This window comes from Ursus arctos, unplaced genomic scaffold, assembly GCF_023065955.2.
Source record: "Ursus arctos isolate Adak ecotype North America unplaced genomic scaffold, UrsArc2.0 scaffold_32, whole genome shotgun sequence".
Lineage (NCBI taxonomy): Eukaryota > Metazoa > Chordata > Mammalia > Carnivora > Ursidae > Ursus > Ursus arctos.
Window position 1 is genome coordinate 6,957,734 of NW_026623008.1, and position 24,500 is coordinate 6,982,233.

The window sequence follows — 24,500 nt, forward strand, 5'->3', positions numbered from 1 at the left end:
TCATCCAGATCACCTGGGCATCTTGTTAAGACGCAGATTTTGGATCGGCAGGCCTCGGGGAGGGCCTGTGATTCTGCATTTTTAATCACCCCCCAGGAGACGCCCATACTTGTGATCCATTCTGTCTTCACTCATGGGTAGTGTCATCCAGTCTCATGATTTAAATACCATCTATATGCAGATGACCCCAAATCTCTGGTAAATCTCTAGTCTACACTTCTCCCCTGAACTTGGCTCTGTTCTCCACTTGCCTACTTACCATGAGCATGTGGATATCTAGTGGACATCGCAAATGTAACTTCTGTATAAACTGAACTGCTGGTCTTCTCCCCTAAACCTGGCCATCTTTCTGTTCTCAGTGAAAGGTAACTGTATTCTTTCAGTTGCTTAAGCTAGATGTTTTTGGAGTCATTCTTGACTCCTCTTTCTCTCACAGCCCATATTCCATTCATCAGCAGTCGCACTGGCTCTGCGTTTATAATATTTCCAGACTCCGGTGCCTTGTCACCACTTCTGCTGCTGCCACCCGGGGCCAAGGCAGCATCAACTCTCACCTGGCTGACTGGAGTAGCTTCCTGTCTGGTCTCCCTGCTTCCACCCTTTTTTCTCTCTACATTTTGTTCTCAACTTCAACAGCCAGAAAGATCCTTTAAAAATCTGTTAGATCATGTCACTCCTCTGCTCAAAACCCCGTAGGGGCTCCCTTTCACCTCTTTGACTACATCTGCTACACCTTTCGTCTGTGAACTCTGACTCAGCCATTCTGGTTTCTCTCTTCCTGGAGTACAACTGGCATGCTTCTGCCTCACGGATTCTGCATGTTACCTTTGCTTAGGACATTCTTCCTTCAGAAATCTGCATGGGTCACTCCCTTGCCTCTTTTAATTCTTTGCTCAGATTTCACTCGTTGAGGCCTTTCCTGAGCACCCTACTTGGAATTGCACCTCTCCTCACCCTCTTGCCCTGCTTTGTTTTCCTCACAGCCCCATTATTTAGTATGCCGAGTGTATGTGTGTATTTTGATCATTGTTCATCTCCCAGTGCTGGCATGTAAGCTCCATGTGGATCAGGAATTTTGACAGTTTTGTTTACTGCTTTATTCCCGGCATCTACAGCAAAGCGATTGTTCAGAAATATTTGCTGAACTATGATGAATACATGAGAATGATTTCTAAAGTTCACTGGTACGTCACTTCCTGTTGAGACCCTCAAATACATCCCCATTCCTTATAGGATAAAATCCAAGTTCCCTAACATCACATCTGAGGGTGGAAAGACCCTGGAAACAGTATGCTAGTAGTTCCATGTTAACTTTTTTTTCTTTTTTTTTAAGATTTTATTTATTTATTTGGGAGAAAGAGCATGGGCAGGGGGAGGGGCAGAGGGACAAGCAGACTCCCCTCAGACCCAACAAGGGGCTTGATCCCAGGACCCCAAGATCATGACCTGAGCTGAAATCAAGAGTTGGTTGCTTAACTGACTAAGCCACCCCAGGGGCCCCTCCAAGTTTTTATTTAAATTCCAGCTAGTTAGCATACATATCTTATTTCTTTCTGGGGTATGTATGCTTGTTATTTATTTATTTATTTAATTTATTATTATTTTTTTTAATGTAAGCTCTATGGCCAGTGTGGAGCTTGAATTCACAACCTGGAGATCAAGAGTCTCATGTTCTACCAACTGAGCCAGCCAGGTGCTGTGAATTTGGACAATTTTTAAAAATTTAATTAATTTATTTATTTTAAAAGATTTGTTTATTTATTTGAGAAAGGGAGCACACAGCGGGGAAGGGCAGAGAGAGAAATCCAAGCAGACTCTGTGCTGAGCATGGAGCCCGATACAGGGCTCAGTCTTACAACCCTGAGATCATGACCTGAGCTGAAACCAAGAGTTCAACGCTTAACAGAGTGAGCCACCCAGGTGCTCCTTAATTTTATTTTTTACAGTACTCTCTAACCCTAGTGTGGGGCTTGAATTCATGACCCAGAAACTGGGAGTTACATGCTCTATTGAGCCAGCCAGGCATCTCCATCAGGTTCCTTTCTTTTCTTTTTTTTAAAGATTTTATTTATTTGAGATAGAGCAAGCAAGAGAGAGCAAAAGTGGTGGGGAGGGGCAGAGGGAGAGGGAGAAGCAGGCTCCCCGCCAAGCAGGGAGCCCAGTGTGGGACTTGATCCCAGGACCCCAGGATCATGACCTGAGCCTAAATCAGACACTCAACCGATTGAGCCACCCAGCCCCCCACCGCCAAATCAGGTTTCTAATTCATAAGTGTCCGCACTATGTCTGAGATGTGGAAAGCACTTAGAAATGTCAGCATGCTAGATGGGTAGTGTGTTTGTTAGGTAACTTCTCCTCCAGCAGGTGTCCCCTGAATAAAGAAGCAGGTGGAGAACAGTCATTCCCACTTGTGAAGGTCTGTGCCCGTCATAGATGTGTTGGGAGATGTTTATATTGAATTTGATCCTCCTGCCAATAGATAGTTCTTTTCCTCAAGAAATAGAGTTGTCTTCACTTCCTGAAAACATTGAGAGCATCTGTGATTAACTAGCTCCTACTTAAAATACCTCAGAATCTGTGAATACACACAGGAAAAGCAGGAAGATGAACATCATGTGGGTCAATTAGTTATTTTCTCTAGACAACACTGCCTGTCACGATGCAGAAGATTATTGTCACCCGTATGGAGAAGATTGTAGTTATTTTTACTCTAAAATTTCCCACTACATTTTTAAAGAACAAATTGTTCAAATATACCATCTTAATCACTGTATCCTTTTGAAACTATACCTAAACCTTTGTTCATTACTAAGATTTATATTTTCCTTCTTCCTTTTCAGTACTTGTTTCTGTAGCAACCATCCAGCTGATGGTAATATTTTCATGAAACAAGGAGATTCAGAAAGTCAGTAATCTTTTTTTTTTTAAAGATTTTATTTATTTATTTGACCGAGAGGGAGAGACAGCCAGCGAGAGAGAGAACACAGCAGGGGGAGTGTAAGAGGGAGAAGCAGGCTCCCAGCAGAGGAGCCCGATGCGGGGCTCCATCCCAGGACTCTGGGATCACGCCCTGAGCCGAAGGCAGACGCTTAACGACTGCCCCAGAAAGTCAGTGATCTTGAAAGTATTTAATAGAGTTTCTTTATTTGGGGTAAATTTGGTTGTGATGTTACTCCAGTGATTTGGGTTGAACTGTTCCTTTTTATCCATTGTCGGTGGTAATCAATACTTAAAGACAACTTTCTTTCAGATGACTGGTTTTGATGTGCTTCCTGTTGTCACAGCTTGATGTCAGCTAACCATTTCACTCAGGAGTAGCAGGGTAGGAGATGAGCTGCTGCTTGCCTGCAGCGGTCAGGTGGCAATGCTGCTGGGACTGGCTCACCTGCCGAAGACGTCTGTGTGAGGCAGGAGACCAGAGGGCTCACGTACCCGAGTCAGACCATTGGTTTAGTGTCTGGTTGTGTGCAGGCCACACTGGCCAGCCAGCTCAGCCCCAGGCCCGAGAAAAGCACTGCAGGATGAAGAAGGGATCTAATTAAACGAACTGGAAATCATGTGAAAAGAATGGCTTTTTACTTCCCGTTCTAACCCTCTGTGCTTTCTCTTTACTTTGCTTTTATACTCCTTTGCTTCTTGGAGCTCTTGCTTTAGGAGGAACCAGGGCTTCTGCTGGCACGGTGACAACCCTAGGGTAGGTTACTTGGGAAGTGTTGCTTACCTGTAGAAACCAAGCTGCTCGTTGCCAGCAGCACAGACAAGTAGTAAAGTTCAGGGGTCGTTTTTTCCTGTATTTGGGAGGAAAAAGCACTGTGAGGAATACTTGTCTTTTGATTGGAACCCGTATCGACAATACTTTTGCCAAAGGATTTAAACAGTGGCATCTGCTTATTAGCAAGAGCTATAAGGCTTGCTGCCCACTGCACCAAATGTAGGCCAGCACTTCCACTGCTGATTGATAGCTTAGCTTTTTCTTTTTCTTTTCTTTTTTCTTTTCTTTTCTTCTTTTTTTTTTTGAGTCTAGTTAAGTGGAATTCACACACAAAAAGAAAAATCTCTCATGGAATTTTTAAACTTCCCCTGGTGAAGTGTTTTAACTGTGACATGTGTCTAATTAGGAATTCTGTCTCTACATATCTCTATTTTTAGTGAGGAGAAAATAAATATTGAAGACTGATGGTGTATTATATACAGACATGCTTTCAGATTAAGATAAGCCCTTGAGAAATTCAGTATTTAAAAACACACACAGTCAGTTGCCAGAACTGTTAACACCATGGTACAGGCTCCTTCACCAAAGGATCCCACACCAAATACGGCAAACATCCTCTTTAGTGCCTGCGGGACTGGTTCCATATGCGTAAGCAGCACAGTAAAACCTAGAAGGACAGCAGAGCAGCATCCATTTACTGGGTGTAATTATCTCAGAAAAACATTCTTGAATGCAAACCTAAATAGAGGCTGTTTCCTCGCTTCCCTCCCATGGGACACAGATGCCCAAAACCCAGCCAGCCTAAGGTTTTCCTTTGACATGGGTTGTGTTCTTACTATTGGCATTGCTGGTGATAAGAACTCTGACTGCTTTTTTCACGATTCTGTTATCTCATTTAAACCTTAGCAAAACCGAAGCAGGTATTTTTTAATCTCCACTTTATTTTTTAAAAGATTTACTTACTTATTTTAGAGAGAGAGAGTATGGGGGGGATAGGAGCAGAGGGAGAGAGAGAATCCTAAGCAGACTCCCCACTGAGCAAGGAGGCCCACACAGGGCTCAGTCCCACGACCCTGAGATCTTGACCTGAGCTGACATCATGACCTGGGCTGAAATCAGGAGTCAGACACTTGGTCCGCTGAACCACCCAGGCGCCCTTATCTCCATTTTATAAACAAGGAGCAGGAAGCTCAGAGAAGTTAGGTAGCTCCTGTCGTGGAGTGAGTGTTTCAGCTGGCCTCCCTCTGTCTCCAAAGCCAGTACTTCCCACTGTCACATATGTTGCCTCTTGTGGATCTGGAATTCAGCAGGAGACTCTAGAACAGTGTCTAAGACATTCAACAGCTTTTTTTTTTTTTTTTTAAGATTTTATTTATTTCTTTGAGAGAGAGAGAGAGAACAAGTGGTGGGAAGGATCAGAGGGGGAGAGAGAGCAGCAAGCTCCCCGCTGAGCAGGAAGCCCAATGCAGGACTCAGTCCCAGGACTGGGAGATCATGACCCGAGCCAAAGGCAGACGCTTAACTGACTGTACCAAGTTTTTTTTTTAAGTAGGCTCCATGCCCAGGGAGGAGCCTAGCACAGAGCCCAGCATGGGGTTTGAACTCACAACCCTGAGATCAAGAGTTGGACACGTCACTGACTGAGCCACCCAGGCGCCCCTCAATAACTATTTTTTCATTAAAAAAATTTTAGGGGTGCCTGGCTGGCTCAGTGGGTGGAGCATGCGACTCCTGATCTTGGGGTTGTGAGTTTGCGCCCCACATTCGGTGTAGAGATTAAAAAAATAAAATCTTTAAAAAAATTTTTAGGGGCTCCTGAGTGGCTTAGATGGTTAAGCGTCCAATTCTTGATTTCAGCTCAGGTCGTGATCTCAGGGTCGTGAGATTGAGCCCTGCGTCTGCTTCTCTCCCTCACCCTCTGCCCCTCCACCTCCTCCCCTGCGCACACACTCTCTCTCTCTCTCAAATACATAAATAAATCTTTAAAAAAAAAAATCTTAGATGGAGCACCTGGGTGGCTCAGATGGTTAAGCATCTCTCTTCAGCTCAGGTCATGATCTCAGGGTCCTGGGATTGAGCCTCTCCTCGGACTTCCTGCTCAGTGCGGAGTCTGCTTCTCCCTCTCCCTCTCCCCTCCACTTGTGCTCGCTTGCTCTCTCTCTCTCTCTCTCAAATGAATAATGAATAAATAAAATCTTTTTAAAAATTAAAAAAAACTTAGACATAGTTTTTATTTCAATCACGCATTGCTCTTACAAGTACACACGTGGGAAAATATAATAAAAATGTATTAAGATATTCCTAAAACTTCACGTTTCAGAGTCCAGTGCTTCTCTGTCCCTTTTTTATTTCAAATCGTTGAGGTCCCTGGTTTTCTACACAGTATTAGCTCCTGTCAAGTAACCATTTATTAAATGAATCTGGTATTTTTTTATATTATAACTAAAGAATTTTATACTACCACCATAGCGTATTTGTATTTAACTTAATTTGGTTTCATACTCAAATTTCAGGACAACCAGAACAGTTACTAAGGAACTTACAAAAAATTTCACCTGAATTTTAAATGTGAATTTTTTCTTAAATTTCAGTCTGAGCTCCCTAAGAGCAGGAAGTCCTATCTTACCCATTTTTGGTTTGGTGATGTCCGGCAAATAATAGGCACTTAGTAAGTGCTTGATAAACGCACACTTACCAATTGTGAAGAAGGTAAAGATGATATTGCCAACCAAGTTGGTAAGAAGAGGTTGCGTGCAGTATCGGGAAGATCTGGGCCTAAAAGCAATACCCTGGGTCATACATTAATTTATCAATTATTAGAAGAAATTCACCCTTATAAGTACAATACCAGAAGGCACTAACCATTGAATTCTAACCCTAATTCTGGCCCGAGGTTCATTTGGCTGCAGACAACTCATTTAATAACCTTGGTTCCTTTACCATGACTGCAAATTAATAGTACAAAAACAGCCCACAAGTAATATGAAGAGTTGTTAATATTTACAATCGGTGGACAAATAGTGTTTACCATCTTTCAAATTCATGTTAACCAGATATTTTGGTAAGAAAATATCTTGTGGAGGGGCGCCTGGGTGGCTCAGTCATTAAGCGTCTGCCTTCGGCTCAGGGCGTGATTCTAGCGTTCTGGGATCGAGCCCCATGTCAGGCTCTTCTGCTGGGAGCCTGCTTCTTCCTCTCCCACTCCCCCTGCTTGTGTTCCCTCTCTCGCTGGCTGGCTGTCTCTCTGTCAAATAAATAAATTCTTTAAAAATATATATATATATCTTGTGGAAATGCTGGCCTTCTGGAGTAAGGAAGTAGGCCTTACTGCACACAAAACTCCTATGACAGACGTTGGCAAGTTTAAATTAGGCTAATTACAGTGAGTGTCACAGTTTCGCTTTCTTTCTTGTCACTTAAGTAGATTCTCCGTTTTCAGATTGTTTTAGAATTTCCACATTTTTAGAGCTGCAATTTTTTTTGAATGTATCAAATGGCATTTGCTTTATTTGTCCAGTTATTAGCTGACTTCTTCTGCAAGCCTAATGTCCTCCATAGAATCTGAAATAATATATCAAGTCATAATCTGGTCACATATGTCTGTGTCACCCTCAGCCATGCAGACGTTAGCTCATGCGGGACTGTCAGGACTGGTCTCTAGGGAATCCATAGATTGAAACGTTGGTGCCCTTGTTCTCCCATTTCGTGGCTTCTTGTGCTAGGAGAAATCGTGTTAATTAAGGTAAACTCAATCTGCCCTATTCCCAGCTATTCTTTTGGTATTGAGATTTTTTGCTTTTCAAAGAGGCGAAGCAGGTGACTACCACTGATAAGAGGGGCAAAAACAATGGGGCAGGCTGCAGTTAAACACATAACAGGAATCACAGAGCACATCCCAACCATCTCCAGAGGTAAGACTGGGCTGCCAGGTAAGGGGGTTGGCTGGTGAAAGAACTTACCTTAGCAGAACATACAACTGGAGGACCAGAGCGGTGATTCCGAACAAGAACACTGTCACTTGCCTGCATGGGACACAGCGAGTTATATTTTACATTACTTCTTTAGTGATAAAATGGCTTCAAGAAACCAAATTTACGGGGCACCCGGATGGCTCAGTCAGCTAAGTGTCTGCCTTTGGCTCAGGTCATGATCCCAGGGTCCTAGGATTGAGCCCTGCATCAGGCTTCTTGCTCAGCAGGGAGCCTACTTCTCTCTCTCCCTCTGCCTCTCCCCTGGCTTGTGCACTCTCACTCTCTGTCAAATAAGTTAAAAAAACAAAAACAAAAACCTGAAAACTAATTGTCAACTGAGAGAAACAGCAGCCACATCAACTGAAAAACACCATGTATTATTTAAAAAAAAAAAGAAAATACTAAAAAAAAATAGTTTTAGAATATACCCCCAGACTGGCAATGGCACGTTGTTACAACTAGAACTAGGATATAGTTACAGGCCTACTGTGACTATTTTGGAAGGGATAACATCTTTTTAGGGGTGTAAATTCTGATCAGTTGTCAAGTCAATCATACTATTTTAACAGCCGATATAGATTGAATCATTTTGAGCATTTCTGAAATGTGACAAGAAAAGCCAGCTATTTTTTTTAAATGTTAACGTTTAAAAAACCGGCTTAATATTTACGAAATGTTTCATTAATGTTTACATACTGGTTTTTAAAACTTAAGAGAGTCAGTAATTATTATGTCAAGTATACTTTAATTTTTTATAAAATGATTTAAAAATTGGAAGTAAATTTTAGTTAAACGTCAAGACTGTCTCAGGAAGAAACGAGCTTTTTGTAATTGCGATCTGGGGAGGGACACTTACAGCCTGAGCCGGCGTGACCTCGGCAGCCAGCAGTGCAGGTGATACGCTGTGTGGGCCAGACAGAAGTGAATCATGGGGACGCTGGTCCTTGAGCACCTGGAACAAGGCACGGAGGATCCAAAGCGGCCCTGTTAGAGCTCCCAAACTACTTCTCCACCCATTTGTCCCCAGCTTGTCCCCCTTCCCAGCACAAGTACTCTGGTACTCTGCAGTGATCCAGAGGAAGGACTTTTCCTTGGAGAGGGGCAGATCCTGTTCTAAAGCCAGCCTGGGCTATGGTGGACACTCACTGTAACTTAATTCTTCTGTGCTTTTCAAGGTCTGAGCTCAAGTTGCCTTGTTCGTGGGGAATTAACTGAGCTGGATATTTGAGATGGGTTGAATGTGACAAGGGAGGAAGCTTCCTTTAGCTAAGAGATCAGCTTCCCCGAGCCCCTTCCCCAGCCTTTCCCCTGGGGAGGACCTGGAAACCTGAGTGCATCTTTGTTCTGTCCTTCCCTGAACAACAGGCCGCTCCCTTGGGGACCCATACCTCCTGTTCTCAGCTTTATTGTTCTTGCTGCTCACAGCTCAGTCTCCTGAGGGGAGTGGTGCCTGAAACTGGAGGTGAGCAGGGCTGGAGCTGCTCTGCCAGGGGCAGGTTACCCTGGTTTCCATGTGGGCCAAGAATTTCTTGGAGATGTTGTATCCACCACCACTCCATAATCCCACGGCACTTCGTATGGGAATTAGGGGATAGTGATGGGAGGAGTGGGAACAAGCCTCTGGTGAACGCTAGCGTCATCTTTGAGCTGATAATTGAAAGGACATTTAAATCATTCTTACGAATTAACTCATTTTTTTAAGATTCCATGTGGAGCATTACTGACCCTTCTGTCCTTTATTTCTTAGCAACAATTAGCGTCTCTCTGATCCCTACCACTATGCTTTGTTGGGAGAAAGCCTCAAATGTTTATTGAATAAATGTTTCTTATTTCCATTCTCACTGACAACTTAAATTGAGGCACTCATGACTTTGTAACTGGCCTTCCTGTCTTGTTTGGCCCCATCCAATTAATCCCCTAGCATCACCATTATCAGTATTGTCACTTTCCTCATAAATAACAGCTAGCATTTATTTTTACACTGTGCTAGGCAATATGCTAAGCACTTTGCTGTTAATCAGAATTAATCCTCAAAGTATCTGAAATTGGTTGTCATTGTCTCTATTTTACAGATGAGGAGACTGAAGACACATAAGTGATTTGGTTAAGCTGGTAAAACTGAATAAAGGTTTTAAGTACCCATGTCTTCTTATTTTTCTAAAACAGTGTTTTTATAGACCCCTGTTGTCACTCCATTGCTCAGAAAGCTTCAGAGGTTCTCATTGCCTCGGGGGTTAACTGTCACATTCCTCAGCCTCTCAGCTTAGGAGGGATCATTTTCCAGTCTGCACAGCTCAGTGTAGCTCCTATTTTTCCTCTTGATGAGGCAGCCTGGGAGTCAGGACGCTGAGATGCTAGCCCTGGTTCCCCACTCCCTAGCTTTGTCCGGTGAGCATAGAATCTAAGCAGAAGTGAGTTGGTCACCCCGGCAGTTGGATGTAAACACTGTCGGGCTACAAATAAATGGTCCTGACGCAGGTCTTCCCAGCATTGGCACGTCTTAGAAGTGCACAGCGAGGTGCTGTATAGCCTTAATTTCCAGCTCATTCTCGACCCATTGTTTTCTCTGAGATGTTTGTAATACTGAAAAATTAGAAAAACCTAGATGTCCAATGAAAGAAGATTAACTGGAAAAATGAAATATCTAACAATAGCTTATTTTTTTGCAACAGGCCAAATGACTTTGGCCAAATTTTTGTGTGTTTGTGTGGTGAAGATTAAATGATCATGTGTGTGAAAGCATTTTATATGTCAAAAAGTGTCATACAACTGTTTGTTTATTGCCATTTATGGTATTTCTATGTTAATTATAAAAATAGTCTGACCTCTACAAGTCATTCCCCAAAGTTCCCAAAATGCTTTCAGCAATTTGGCATCACTGGAATTATATTTATAAGCTCTCAGAATGATTATTTTGAAACATAATTTGGATATATAAGAATATTTTTTAACTTTTTTAGTTTTAAAAACTATATTTTGATGGTTAATAAGGAATGCTGATCAAAAAAAAATAATAATAATAACCCAGAACTGAGTGATTTGACTTTGAGGGATGGGAAGGTCATGTGTCAGGGAGCAAGAATTCCTGTTCTCTCAGGTCTTTCTAGCTCGGGGACTGAGAATCAAATTGAGATGAGAGAGATTAAGAGGAGAAAATCAAATTTAATAGAGTACATATGGGGAATCCGTATAGACATGGCAATTCCAAAGACAGTCAGACAAAATGAGGCATAGTATGGCATTCTGAGCTAAGGAGAAGGGAGTGGGGGTCTGGGATTTCAGAGGAAAGGAACGCACCTCACAGGGTGGCAAGAAGAGCAGATGTTTGGTAATTAGATGTTTGCCCTGCCATGCAGATGGGTCCCTCAGATAACATTTATCTCTGCTAATAACCCTTATTCTGGGAAAGACCCCCAATTTAGATTCTTCTATGTAATTAAGGGAGGGGCAGAAGTTTCTCTTGAGCCTGCAGGGTCTCAAATGCCTTCCACTCAAAATAATCCACATGCCAAAGTGGCACATTCTGAACCCCTTCAACTGACCCCCAGCACAGTGAATGAAAAAGACCCCCCTGAAGATACAACATTTTGCCATTTCAGAGCACTGGCGATAAAGAGGACATCCCACAAATCTGCCAAAAAGGAAAGGTCATGTAAAAAAGGAACAAGAGTCAGAATGGCATTAGACTTTCAGTAGCAGTGTTGGATGCTAGGGAACAATGAAATGCATTCCTAATTTTATTCTTATTATTTATTCTTATTTTTTAAAGATTTTATTTATTTATATGACAGAGACACAGCCAGCGAGAGAGGGAACACAAGCAGGGGGAGTGGGAGAGGAAGAAGCAGGCTCCCAGCAGAGCAGGGAACCTGATATGGGGCTCGATCTCAGGACCCTGGGATCACGCCCTGGGCCGAACGAAGGCAGATGCTTAACGACTGAGCCACCCAGGTGCCCCTATTCTTATTATTTTTTTAAAGAATTTATTTATTTGAGAGAGAGAAGGAGCGGAGGAAGGTGAAGAGGGAGAAGCAAATTCCCTGCTGAGCAAGGAGCCTGATGCAAGGTTGGATCCCAGGACCCCAGGATCATGACCCAAGCCGAAGGCAGATGCTTAACCAACTGAGCCACCCAGGTGCCCCCAGACTACTGTTTTGAAGGGCAGGTTGTCAGGGAGTCCTATTTATTTGGTAGTTGATAATGTCATTATATCAGTTAACTGTGACCACAGTAGTGCATCACAAAAGTTTGGCAGCATACAATTATAAACATTCATTTTTGCTTATGAGTCTAGGGTCAGCTTGTGGTCTTGTTGATGTAAGCCCGGCCCAGCTAATCTCGCTGGGGCTTGCCTGTGTGTCTGAGCATGTCATCTGTGGTTTGGCTGGTGCAGGATGGCCCCTGCCACATAGCTGGTGTGGTTGGCTGTCCATCAGCAGGAGTACGAGCTCTCTCCCACGTGGTCTGTCATCCTCCAGCAGGCCGGCCCCGACTTGTTTTCATGGCAGAGGCAGGAGTCCAGAAGAGGGTGGAAGTGTGCAAAGCCTCAAAGGCCTGGCTCAGAACCGGCACATGGTTATGTCTGCCACATTGTTTTGTCCAAAGCAAGTCACAAAGAGGAGGAAGAAGATCCCATCTCTGTACGGCAGGAGCTGCAAATGCACTCTGAAAAGGAAGGGCGGAGAATGGGACTATCTTTGTCTTTGAAGCCACGGGTTTTTGTCCATCCCCTTGGAAGGTAGGACATCTAAAGGCCTAGAACTGAACTTGTTTCCTTTTTCCTTTGCAGACCACAAGCAAAGTGTCAGAATTTGCCATTCAGTTCAACAACTTCAAATTCTTAGCATGGATAATTCAGAGAAGACAGAAGTGGTTCTCCTTGCTTGTGGTTCCTTCAATCCTATCACCAACATGCACCTCCGGCTATTTGAGCTGGCCAAGGACTACATGAACGGAACAGGTAGGAACAGGGCACTACCCCAAAATATGGCACTCTGGCATGTTGGGTATTTTAAGTTGAAGGAGTTTGAAAAAATGGCAGAATCAGGAAGGTCCCTCTGACCTCCTCCACACTGTTCTCCCCTGAAGCAGCTCATAAAACCTTGATGTGAGAGGTGCCCTCCATATACTGGGAGGAAAAGAGCATCCTTATTGCTAAGGACAGAGGGATGCCTAGAAGAATCTAAACTAACGGGCCTTGCTAAACTTCCCCGAGTTTACTACACTTACCTCGTACTCTTTGCCTTATCATATTTCTTGATGACTGTCCACTCCTCACCAAACCTGGATAAAAATACTCAGGTTTGACTGTTTCTTGGGGTCTTCATTTCCTTACGAAGGCACCCGTATCACATAAACCTATTAAATAAATTTCTACATTTTTCTTCTGTTTTTCTGTCTTTGTCAGTTTTATTTTCAGACCCACCCAGGGACCCGAGGAGGGTTGAGGAAAACCATTTCCTCCCCTGCGTAATGTGTTTTGTTACATAGATGATCGTGCACGTGCTGCTAGATAGATCAGTGGGTGCCCAGACTCACTAATAATCCTAATACTCAGGGAACGAAGGTAAAAAACGAGATCTGTTTTGCCCATCACATCAACAAAAATGTTTAAACTTGGTAGTGTCAAGTATCAGGGTTGGGGTGGACAATACACATTGATTAAGGCTTTTTACAAGGCAATTTGGCAATATTGAAATTTACGTTGTGCAGGGGGATGGGGAGTTAGTGTTTCGTGGGGACGGAGTTTCGGTTGGAGAAGATGAGAAAGTTCTGGAGACGGACAGTGGTGATGACTGCACAGCAGTGTGAATGTGCTTGATGCCACTGAATGGTGCACTTTAAAATGGTGACTTCTATGTTGTTTTACCTCGTTGATAAATGAATGTGTGAATGAACCCGACTCCCTGTTTTTAAAAAAATGGTCTGGTATAAAACCATTTGATGATATGCTTAAAAATGGTCTGTTATACAATCATATTGATGATATTTCCTGTGCATAAAATCTCACTTGTTACACCTCACATCAAATCTGACTCTTTATCCAGGAAAATACAGAGTTATCAAAGGCATAATCTCTCCCGTTGGTGATGCATATAAGAAGAAAGGACTCATCTCTGCCCATCACCGAGTTATCATGGCAGAACTCGCCACCAAGAATTCAGAATGGGTGGAAGTTGACACGTGGGAAAGTCTGCAGAAGGAGTGGGTGGAGACCGTTAAGGTGCTAAGGTAGTCGTGGGGAATCAGCTGTCAGTTCCGCGGGAGTGGGCTGGGGGCTTCTTGCCGTCTTTCACTGCTGCCTGTGTCTGTGAAGTACAGATTTGCAAACTGTGACTCAGGTCGGGAGGGCTTGCGATGTAGGTTATTTCTTGGGTGTGGAGCACAGCAGCAGCCCGTGGGGGTTCCTTAGACTTTATGCCTTTCATCATGTTTTGAGATGTTTGCATGCTTGTTGCTATGTGTATCTCTACAAGAGAGAATACATAGAGAAGCTGCCTGGCCTGTCTGTGCCGTGGATGAGAAAGGCAAAGTCATGAGACGTTGTCATTAATCTTCTTAAGTCTAAAAGAGAGAAGCGTGGTGCATGGTCATGGACAGCCCTCCTTTTACGTGCTGCTTCCATGACCACAGACGGGGGTTGTCCCAGATCTCTGTGCTCGCACCTTTGAAACAGTTCCAGGTGAGGATTCAGAAACTAGAGTGAGTAACATCTGATTGTTACTTATTATTATCTTGAGTATCAAAGAGCTTTCTGAAAAACCTTCATGTCTTATGTCTGTTCTTAGAGCTCTGATTCCTCTGGTTCTAAACATATCAGTTAGGGTTTCAACAGGAAATAGAAACCACTCTGAGTGGTGTTTGTTTCTTTTTTAAGATATTTATTTGTTTGTTTGTTTGAGAGAGAGAGAGCAGGACTTGGGGGAGGAGCAGAGGGAGAGGGAGAGTCCTCAAGCAGACTCCATGATGAGCGCCGAGCCAGCCGTAGAGCTCGATCCCCTGACCCTGAGATCACAACCTGAGCTGAAATCAAGCGTCAGACGCTGAATGCACTGAGCCAGCCAGTGCCCCAAAACCACTCTGAGTGTTCTAAGCAGAAAGGCATTTAGGTGCTCGTGCAGGAGTGTCAAGGGGCTGGCGGCAGGGAAGTCGGGTTTGTTCCAAGGTCATACCTCCTTCGCTGCAGTCGGGTTCAGGAAGCTGTTTCTGCCTCTGCCACCACAAAACTGCGGTTCAGCTGCCCCGGGCTCCCAAAGTTGCCAATTGGACAGCGGAATATGGAGTCTGGCCACCACGCTTGCGCCGTAAGAGATTACTTCTCGGGCTCTACAGCCCAGAAAGATGGCTTCTGCCTCCCTTCTTCCTTCCGAGTCTCTCGTGAGTGCGTCTCACCAGCAGAGTCTCTGTCACATCGAGAAAATGCCACAAGGACCTCTGGGAAGTGTGTTTAGGGCAGGATTGAACACCGAGCCAGCAGACAGTATGCCACAGAGCAACTTAAGAAGAAGGGTGACTTTTCAGGATTGGCAGGGAAAAGAGTCTTCCCTCTTCATTGGCCAGCAGTTCTCCGTCAAACACCAGGCCTCTGCATGCCCACGTTACCCAGCCTTCCCTCTCTGGCTCCACAGCAGCCTCACTGTCCATTACATATTATCTCGGCTGCTCAAGAGGGCAAGGAGTTAGGGGCACAGAGGAGCCACACTTGGCTTCCCCAACCGTAGCTCATGTTATTTGGGTAACTTCACAGTTGCTGCCAATCCAGAAGCAAGCTGCACATAAGTCCTGCCTGGTCCCTTCCTTGCAGGCCTCAGGCACTTGTCCCCTCTAGGACCTTATCCTTGGCCTTGTGGCTCTCCATTACTAGGTCAAGCCACACTCCTCAATGGTCAGGAGTATAGGCTCTGGAACCAGACTGCTGGGGTTCAAATACTGGCTCTGCTACTTATAAGCTAAATGGCCTTGGGCAGGGGCACCTGGGTGACTCAGGCAGTTGAGTCTGACTCTTGATCTCGGCTCAGCTGTTGATATTACAGTCGAGAGTTTGAGCCCCACACTGGGCTCAGTGCTAGGTGTGGAGCCTACTTAAAAAGAATGGCCTTGGGGGCACCTGGGTGGTACAGCGGTTAAGCATCTGCCTTCGGCTCAGGGCATGATCCCGGCGTTATGGGATTGAGCCCCACATCAGGCTCCTCCACTATGAGCCTGCTTCTTCCTCTCCCACTTCCCCTGCTTGTGTTCCCTCTCTGCTGGCAGTCCCTGTCAAATAAATAAATAAAATCTTTAAAAAAAAAAAAAGAATGGTCTTGGGCAAATTAGAGTTCTCCTCTCTCAATGGGGATAATAATTCTGCTATAATAGTGGGCAGTGAAAGAGTTGCTTTATAATAACCAAAACATTCACTCAATCAGATTGTTAATGAATGCCTCCTATGTCCCGGGGAATCTACCAAGAGCTGGAGTTGCAGCTCTAAGCCTTCACTTCCCTCCATTAGGGGAATAATAATAACAATAATAATATTTATGGCACAGAATGTTGAAAAAATTAAATCAAGTGATCCATGCAAAGGACTTAGTGTAGTGCTTAGCACATGATAAAAAACTATTAGTTCTTGTTATTATGACACACACATAAAGCTTCGAATAGTAATAGCCACCATCTGTTGTTGTCCCAGGATCTCCTTGTTTTCTGTTCCCAAGAGCCAGTCCCCAGCACCGCTGGCCAGCATCCATTCTGACTGGTCAGGCATCAGGTGTTTCTGTGGTTAAATGTTTTTAATATCACACAGCCTTAACATTGGGTCAGAGGCTCTGAGGAATGTCCAGAGACACAGTGTTTCAGTTGAATGTTGTGAGAAGAGAAATGTTCTATTGCTTTGTTGTTTTATAGACACCATCAGAAGAAACTGGAGGCTGGGAGCTGTGATCACCAGCAGGACTCACCTATACCGGGAAGGCCCGGACAGAAAAGGAAGTGGGCTGAACAAAGGCAAGATTTCAGTCAAAAGAAATTGCTAGAGCCAAAACCAAAAGGTCAGTATATTTCATCAAGACTTACCAACTAGAGTAGATAAGATTCCAGAGCTGAGCAAGACCCCCTTTGTAATTTCATTTCATATTCAGTATGTGTGAGTGCCTGGAAAATGCCCCTTGTTAGTTTTTGAAGAGAGGGAGGGAAGGAGAGGAAAGGGCACCTTGAGCTTATTTCTCCTGCAGTGGTCCTTAACTGTTGTGGTATCTTTGATCTCTTTTGAGAATCTGATTCTGATCAAAGCTACGAACCCTCTAGCCAGGAAAACACATTGTTGTGTTCAATTTGATGCCGGGAATTATTAGCAAAGCAGACCCTGAGGCTGTGTTTTCTTCTTCCCAGATGTGCCAAAGGTAAAGCTGCTGTGTGGGGCAGATTTATTGGAGTCCTTTGCTGTTCCCAATCTGTGGAAGAGTGAGGATATTACCCAGATTGTGGGAGACTATGGGCTCGTATGTATTACTCGGGCTGGAAATGATGCTCAGAAATTCATCTATGAGTCTGATGCGCTGTGGAAACACCGGAACAACATTCACCTGGTAAATGAATGGATCACCAATGACATCTCGTCCACCAAGATCCGACGAGCCCTCAGAAGGGGCCAGAGCATTCGCTACTTGGTACCAGACCTCGTCCAAGAATATATCGAAAAGCATGATTTGTATAGCTATGAGAGTGAAGAGAAGAATGTTGGGGTCATCCTGGCTCCTTTGCAGAGGAACACGGCAGACACTAACTCATAAAATCCTACAGCATGATATTTTGGGCTTCCGGCTTGGGAATTTGAAACAGTCTGGGCGTTAGTAACTGGGAAGAGGAATTGTGATCCTATTTCATAAACTAAAGCTTTTTAAAAGTTTGGTAAAAATCAGTAGTAGATTAAAATCAGGTTTATCATTTTATTGGAAATTGCTAAGATGAATGTTTTCAATATGGTCTTTTTTTTTAAAACAATGTACAAATCCTTTAATCTTTAAAATGGGATTAACAGCACTAAAACCAGAAGACATTCGATTAAACTAACTACAAATAAGAAGTCAAAAAGGACATATTGGCTTTACCACATAAGAGGAGCAAAGTGGGAAAAGCAAGAGTCCATTTGAAATGCTAACTTTAGGAGCGCCTGGATGGCTCAGTTGGTTAAGTGTCCCAATTCTTGGTTTCAGCTCAGGTCGCGATCTCGAGATCATGGGATTGAGTCCCGTATCAGGCTCTGTGCTCAGTGTGGAGTCTGCTTCAGATTCTCTCTCCCTCTCCCTCCCACTCACTCTCTCTCTCAAAAAATTAATAAAATCTTAAAAAAAAAACTATTTAAAATCCTAACTTTAGTTATAAAGGGAATTAACGTTTTGTACATGCCTGTTTCTAGGCATTCTTCACCAAGGGTGGCCAAGGAAATAATTCTTAAAATAGTGATCTTGTAAAACGCACCACTGATCAGTCATCTTCAACTGTGCAAAATACACGTTGTGAATGTGCCTGGCAGAGGCTTGACGCTAATGGGTCAGTGTCTCTGGCCCACGTCAGAAGTCGGCCAGTTAAGCTTTGCCAAGACGCATCTGCCTGGAGCTCCACCTTTGGAGGTTGGGAGAAAGATCCAAGGCCTCAGATGTTCAGAAAGGTGCACCAGTGTTTCTGCTGCCCACACCAGAGGTAGAGAAGCAGTCTGGGTGTTAGTAATGGGGGAAAGGAATTGTGATCCTGTTTCATAAACAAAAGCTTAAGAGTTTGGTGAAAACCAGTAGTAAGTTAAAATCAGGTTACATGTTGTGCATGTTCTCAGCACAGCCTCTTGTGGCTGTGGCCATCTGCCATCTTGCTATCTTCAGGAACAGCTTCTGAGATGACATCACGCTACCTGGAACAGAGAGAACCACAGAGAAGGAGGGACCTTATTCAAGGATTTTATTAAATATCAGTGGTCTTAGCCTTTCTTTCTTTTTTTTTCCTCTTGGCCTTTTTTTTTTTTTTAATGTATTTATTTGACAGAGAGAGCAAGAGAGCACAAGCAGCAGAAGGAGAGGGAGAAGCAGGCTTCCCGCTGAGCAGGGAGCCCGATGTGGGGCTTTATCCCAGGACCCTGGGATCATGACCCAAGCCGAAGGCAGATGCTTAACTGACTGAGCCACCCAGGCACCCCCCTCTTAGCTTTTCTTGATAGCTTAATGAACCAGAGATGAACAGAGATCCTACAAACATGGGAAATGCCACACTGGGTGAGCTCAGCAGTTCCTCCCGCTCAGAATTTCAGGCACTGACAAATGGCTGGCTGGAAGAACGCTCCATGGTCTTAGTCTAAAACTCTTGAGTTTCTGAAGAGCCCTGCTGTTTCTGTTCCTGCCTGCTGGGAATCTGCCATTTGTGAATTTAAGCAGAAAAAGAGTCTATCTACTTTCTTACCCTTTTCCCCTTGTCCTTTTATGCGCACTTTAACCACAGTAGAACTCCCAAGTAATAATTGAGGTCATAACTCTTAGGTTACAAACACAAGCTTGTTATATAGTCGGATGCTGATTAAAACTTTGTAGAGGTTTTACCAACTGGTAAAGCAATAAGACCAGAAATAGCTTTTTATAAAGTAGTTTTATGATTCATGAAAATCATCCTATGATAGAAACAGAACTAAAGTTAAATTTCTCATGAAAGTAGAATAATTTACTTTTTTGCAATCTCTGTTTCATACCTACCCCATTCTAGAGGAAGGGTTTATGACTGCAGAAGGAAAAAATACTTAAAACTGTGCGGTTGGCCTGTCAAATCTGAATGCACAGTCTGAAAAGGGGCAATGTGAAAGCCGGCCAACGTACATTCTACAGATACTGACTTACTCTTTCTGAAGCCAGCAGGCGAACTTGACAAAGACCGGGAGGGGTGCAGAGACTGGCACCAGTAGGCTTCAGTCTCTGCTGACGGAGTGACAGGTTAGAGTCTCAGATCGTAGAGATGAGGGTCATTTCTCACCCTCCTTAGCTTTTTGGAGTTGAGAGTTGAAGCGATAGTGGAAAAGGACCATCTAGAAGCAGATGAAGGGGCTCCTGGGTGGAGCAGTCGTTAAGCGTCTGCCTTCGGCTCAGGGCGTGATCCCAGTGTTCTGGGATCAAGCCCCACATCAGGCTCTTCTGCTAGGAGCCTGCTTCTTCCTCTCTCACTCCCCCTGCTTTTGTTCCCTCTCTCACTGGCTGTCTCTGTCAAATAAATAAATCTTAAAAAAAAAAATATTAGAAGCAGTTGAAGCTACCGAAGTGTGTAACTTTGATTTCTTCTGGAAAACTGTGCTTAGCTCATCTGATGTGTGTGCAGACTGCAGAATGCTAGAAATGCTAGAAATGCTAGAAACTTCTCTCTTTTTTATTTTGTAGAAACTTCTCTTATACCGTGGTGCCTTCCTACCTAGAAGTGCCCACCCTGCTCAGCTGTGAGTATATTGACCTCAGGACCCACCAGGTAAAGCATTTGAGGACCTCCCAGGAGAGTTGGTAATAGTGAAATGATCCTATTGTTGGTCTATTTATGGATCAATACCTTTGTACATGGAACGTTAATGAGCTGCTTTTAGCTTTGTCCTAGTACCAAGGATGCTGCTGATGCCACAGCATAATAACATAGTTTTGGGTGACCTCGGGCAGAATTTCCTGTTTTGATAATGGAAAGTAGAACAATGAACTTCGCGGGGGAATAAATATTAATAATTGTTGTGACTTCCATTGAGGAAGAGGAAAATATGCCACTGTATTTCCTATTATGGCTTTTTCATAATCTGCTTTTGTAATGTGAATTTTGAGTTTAGGAGATGTGTAAGGCTGGTGTTTTGTGTGTTTGATGCTGGGTTTTTTTATGTGTTATACTCCTTTACCCCTTTCATTGTATAATTTGAGTGCAGTGAATGAACAAAAGTCCTTTACTGGCAGCTTAATTCAGTTGAATGTACAACATCTGGAGAGATTTTTTTTGTTGTTTACCTGTTTAAGGGACAAGTGTGAGCAGTAAACCATTTAGATAAGAGGAGTGGGTTCTCCTTGGTGAGCAGAGTAGAGGGATTGAGCCAGAGGCATGATTTAGGCCCATCTTCTTGCATCAGAGGATTCTGTTTCTTTTTCTGCCATCTTGAGGGTCTCCCCGAGGGTGGAAGGAAGCATTCTGGCAGGGTCGGCATGCATGGTAGTGGTAGGGGTGCTATTTTTCTTACCCCAACCTCTGATTCACTCCTGTCAGAGCCCAGAAGTCACTGTATTGTGAGATGGGCTCCTTTACCATTACTTCCAGGTGCCATAGGACATCCCTTCCACTGCCGTCCCTATATTCGTTCCCACAGGCCTCGTGGTCTAGAACACTCAGCATGGCATCCACCCACCTGTGTCTGTCTCTGAAATCTGTACCTCGTTTACCAATGGTGCTGTCTGAACTTCAGAATGCCAACACTTACTGAGCACTTAACATGTGCTGGGCGGGTGTGAGGTGTAAAGAAATGAGGCACAATTAGGTGACTGGTATAAATGACACACCCGAGGCTTGAATGAGCAGTTTGTCTTCAGAGGCTGGACTCTTAACCTCTTTACGCCTTACGTAACATACTACTTTTCAAAGAATGAAGTTTTTGCCAAATCTTGAAGTTTTCATCCCCCCCAAGTGGATGAGTACAAATAAAGAACACTTTCAACATGTGATGGTCTGACAGTGACGTGTGATGTGTTCTGTCCACACAGAAGGGCAAGGGGAGCCTGCCCAATGTTAACAGTTCCTTGGAATAGGGGCACTGAATGTACAGAGGGAGGAGGTGGTAGGAGCCATAGTTCACTCTTCGGCAGAAACAGAAAGAACGTCACCCAGATGCCCGTGCCAGTGCCACAAAGCCACCCTGCAGTACTGTTGCCTGCAAGACAGAGCAGAAGGCTTCTGCCCTGGAGGCGTGTCTCCAGCACCAGGCGCGCCAGTCAGCTGACTGAGGCTGAGGATGCGGTCACTGACTCCCAGAGTCTCTCTGTAGAATAATGCAGTGACCTCCGGGGTCCTTCGAGCTGTGAAATGTGACCAACCCAATGGAGAGTTGGCACTGGCTTCTCACCACTCTGAGCTGCCACCTGTCCCTTCTCCGTGTGACCAGGAAGCATTTCTTGGAACGCTATTATTATGTGAAATGCCAAGCGGAGCGCACAAGTACAAGACGGTCTCTGCCATCTGCAGTTTGCCTACAGTCAGGTGGTGAGAAAACCAAGACTCCAGCTTGAGCATCAGTAAGGGACTCCCCAGAATCACTCCCGATGGTTTCCTAAACACGAGCGCCCTGGGGCCCTGCAGGCCAGGAAACCAGGGTGGAGGGCGGTCCACGGGGAGCGCCTTACACTAGGAGTTGTTTGTCATTTATCTGAAGGTCAAGGAGTCCTATTTCTGTTCTGTTTGGGGGGCTTTTGTTTTTCTAACTTGGGCAGCCTGAGGTGGGAGGAGGTGCTGAGAACAGGCATGCCACCACGCGTTACAACAGTTGTACTAAAGGCTTGCGGGAGGGTCTCAGAAACGGAGGACAGGCAAGGAAGAAAGGAAGTTTGTGGTTTTTTTATCGCTTGCCCTATTTGGTCCTCCCCAGGGTCTCAAGAACAACAGCTACGTGGGAAATCCGAGGATGAGTGAGAGCCCCGGATTTGGATGGCCTCGTTGGCATTTTCACTCTGCGGCACAGCACAGAGGAACAAGGCCGAGGGGCCCGGCGGGCTGTGTTTGGCTCAGCTCATGGAGGCAAAGTCCCAGCTACCTTCTCCAAGGTAGATTCTTGGCATCCAAAGTTTCTCTTGATTAATAAGCTTTAAAATAGTGCAGCTAGAAGAATCACTCCCACCAAAGCAGAAGACCTGAGCTTCTGGCCACACTGTGCTTGTTGAAATAGTAGTATTCATGAAGTGGTGCTTTTTTTAATATATATTTTTTTCTATCTTTTTCTTTTTTCTTTTTTTTTATTTAAATTTTAGACAGTTAATATACGGTGCAATATTGATTTCAGGAGTAGAATTCAGTGATTCATCACTTACATACAATACCCAGTGCTCATCACAACTGTCCTCCTTAATACCCATTACCCATCTAGCCCATCTCCCCCACCCCTCCAGCAACCCTCAGTTTGTTCACGAGTATGTGCGTGCACAAGTAGGGGGAGGGGCAGAGGGAGAGAATCCTCAAGCAGACCCCAGGCTGATCAGGGAGCCCGACATGGCACTTGATCCCACAACCCATGATACCACGATCTGAGCCAAAACCAAGAGTGAGACGCACAACCGACCGAGCCACCCAGGCGCCCCATAGTAGTATTTTATTTAACATTTGCTCAGTACTCTCAGCAAGTTAAACATGCTTAGAACAGAACCATAATTAGCTCTTCTGCCCTCAAACAGGTTTATATATATATTTTAAAGTATTTTATTTACTTGGGAGAGCACAGAGGGAGAGGGAGAAGCAGACCCCCACTGAGCAAGGAGCCCGAAGTGGGACTTGATCTCAGGACTCTGAGATCATGACCTGAGCAGAAGGCTTAACTGACTGAGCCACCCAGACACTCCATGCCCTCAAACAGGTTTAAAAAGGCAAATAAGCAAAGAGTAATTTAATTTAATTTTCTATATCAGGATATTTTCCACTGCAGGTAAACAGGAATTTCAACTCCAGGTGGTTTAAACAATAAGGACACTTACACCCAGAAGTGCAGACGGAGGGCCAGATTCAGGGTGCCTGGGAACAGTGAACCAACGGTGTCATCAAGGACACAGGGGCCTTCCATCCCTCCACTCTGCAGCTCACAGTGTCCTGAGTCTGGTTCTCCCTCAGTAGTAGGATGGTCTCTGGTAGCAAGGCTTCCCTGCTCTTATTCACAAGTGGGGGAAAGGCTGGCTGCCTAGGGCTTTGTTAAAATCAAAGAAACATCTTTCCCAACAGGCCTATCAAACTTATCATCATATATCCTTGGCTGATTCAACTTCATCGAGACCTGCTGTCTCTAAAACCAATCGCTGCCAAAGGAGGTAGGATTTCTGTGATTGGCTCAGTCTTAAACTAATCCAGATCTTACTCCTAGAACTGGACCAAGTTCCTTGATGGCAATGCTTCCCTGCCTTAGGGGGTGGAAGGATGGATGGCATGAAGTGTCAACAGTGTCCACGCAATTCTTTCCCCAACCAGTACGAGACTCCCTCAGGCAACACGAGAGTGGAATCCGCGGCCAAGTGCCCCTCATTCATTCCCATCCATTTCCGTCAAGGAGGAGCAGCGTTGGTACACAGGGTTAGGATCTCATCTTGGCTATAATCTTACAATTTACTTTGCCAAAATCAAATGGAGGGAAAGAAAGGGCTCAAATTGGCCAAGTAAATTTCACCCTTCTTTCCAGAGAGAACTTTTGATCCTAGTCTACAAGAAAGGTCTGAGAACTGTGGAGGAGAAGATTACTCTTCATCCCATGGCCAAGCTCAATCTATGTCCACTTCAACTGAAATTCAACTCTATCCATACTAGATGGCCCTTGCTCAAGCTGGCCAACAGCCATACCGACCAGCACAGATGCCAAAATGTTATTAGTTATTTCTGTGACTTTCATTTCAGTCCAACAGTTAGAACAATAAGATATTAAGGGTAGGAAGCAAGTATGACTTCTCTGTGTCCTATTCACTTTGTTTTCCGGAATTTAAATGGGCTTCATGCTCCAGAAATCTGGTCAGAGTTCAACGTTCTGTGCTCATTAAATGGCAAGATAGAGCTAATCCAGGATTTGATATCAGCCTGTCATATTCCACCAAAGGAATCAATGTCTT

The 24,500-nt window shown here is 44.4% G+C and overlaps 1 protein-coding gene across 3 annotated transcripts in view; it reads left to right on the forward strand.

Moving 5' to 3' along the window:
* NMNAT1 (nicotinamide nucleotide adenylyltransferase 1) overlaps nt 1–21,371 on the forward strand; it is a 25,849-nt gene extending 4,478 nt beyond the window's left edge. For 2 of the 3 annotated variants that reach the window (XM_026519877.4, XM_057305168.1), the window contains exons 3-6: nt 12,473–12,643; nt 13,731–13,914; nt 16,570–16,712; nt 17,053–21,371. In XM_026519877.4, the coding sequence (XP_026375662.2) occupies nt 12,529–12,643; nt 13,731–13,914; nt 16,570–16,712; nt 17,053–17,453 (843 nt within the window). In that variant the 5' untranslated portion in view covers nt 12,473–12,528 and the 3' untranslated portion in view covers nt 17,454–21,371. The remainder of the gene's footprint in view (nt 1–12,472; nt 12,644–13,730; nt 13,915–16,569; nt 16,713–17,052) is intronic. The other variant, XR_008956740.1, reaches the window with a different exon arrangement.
* The last annotated feature ends 3,129 nt before the right edge of the window (nt 21,372–24,500 follow it).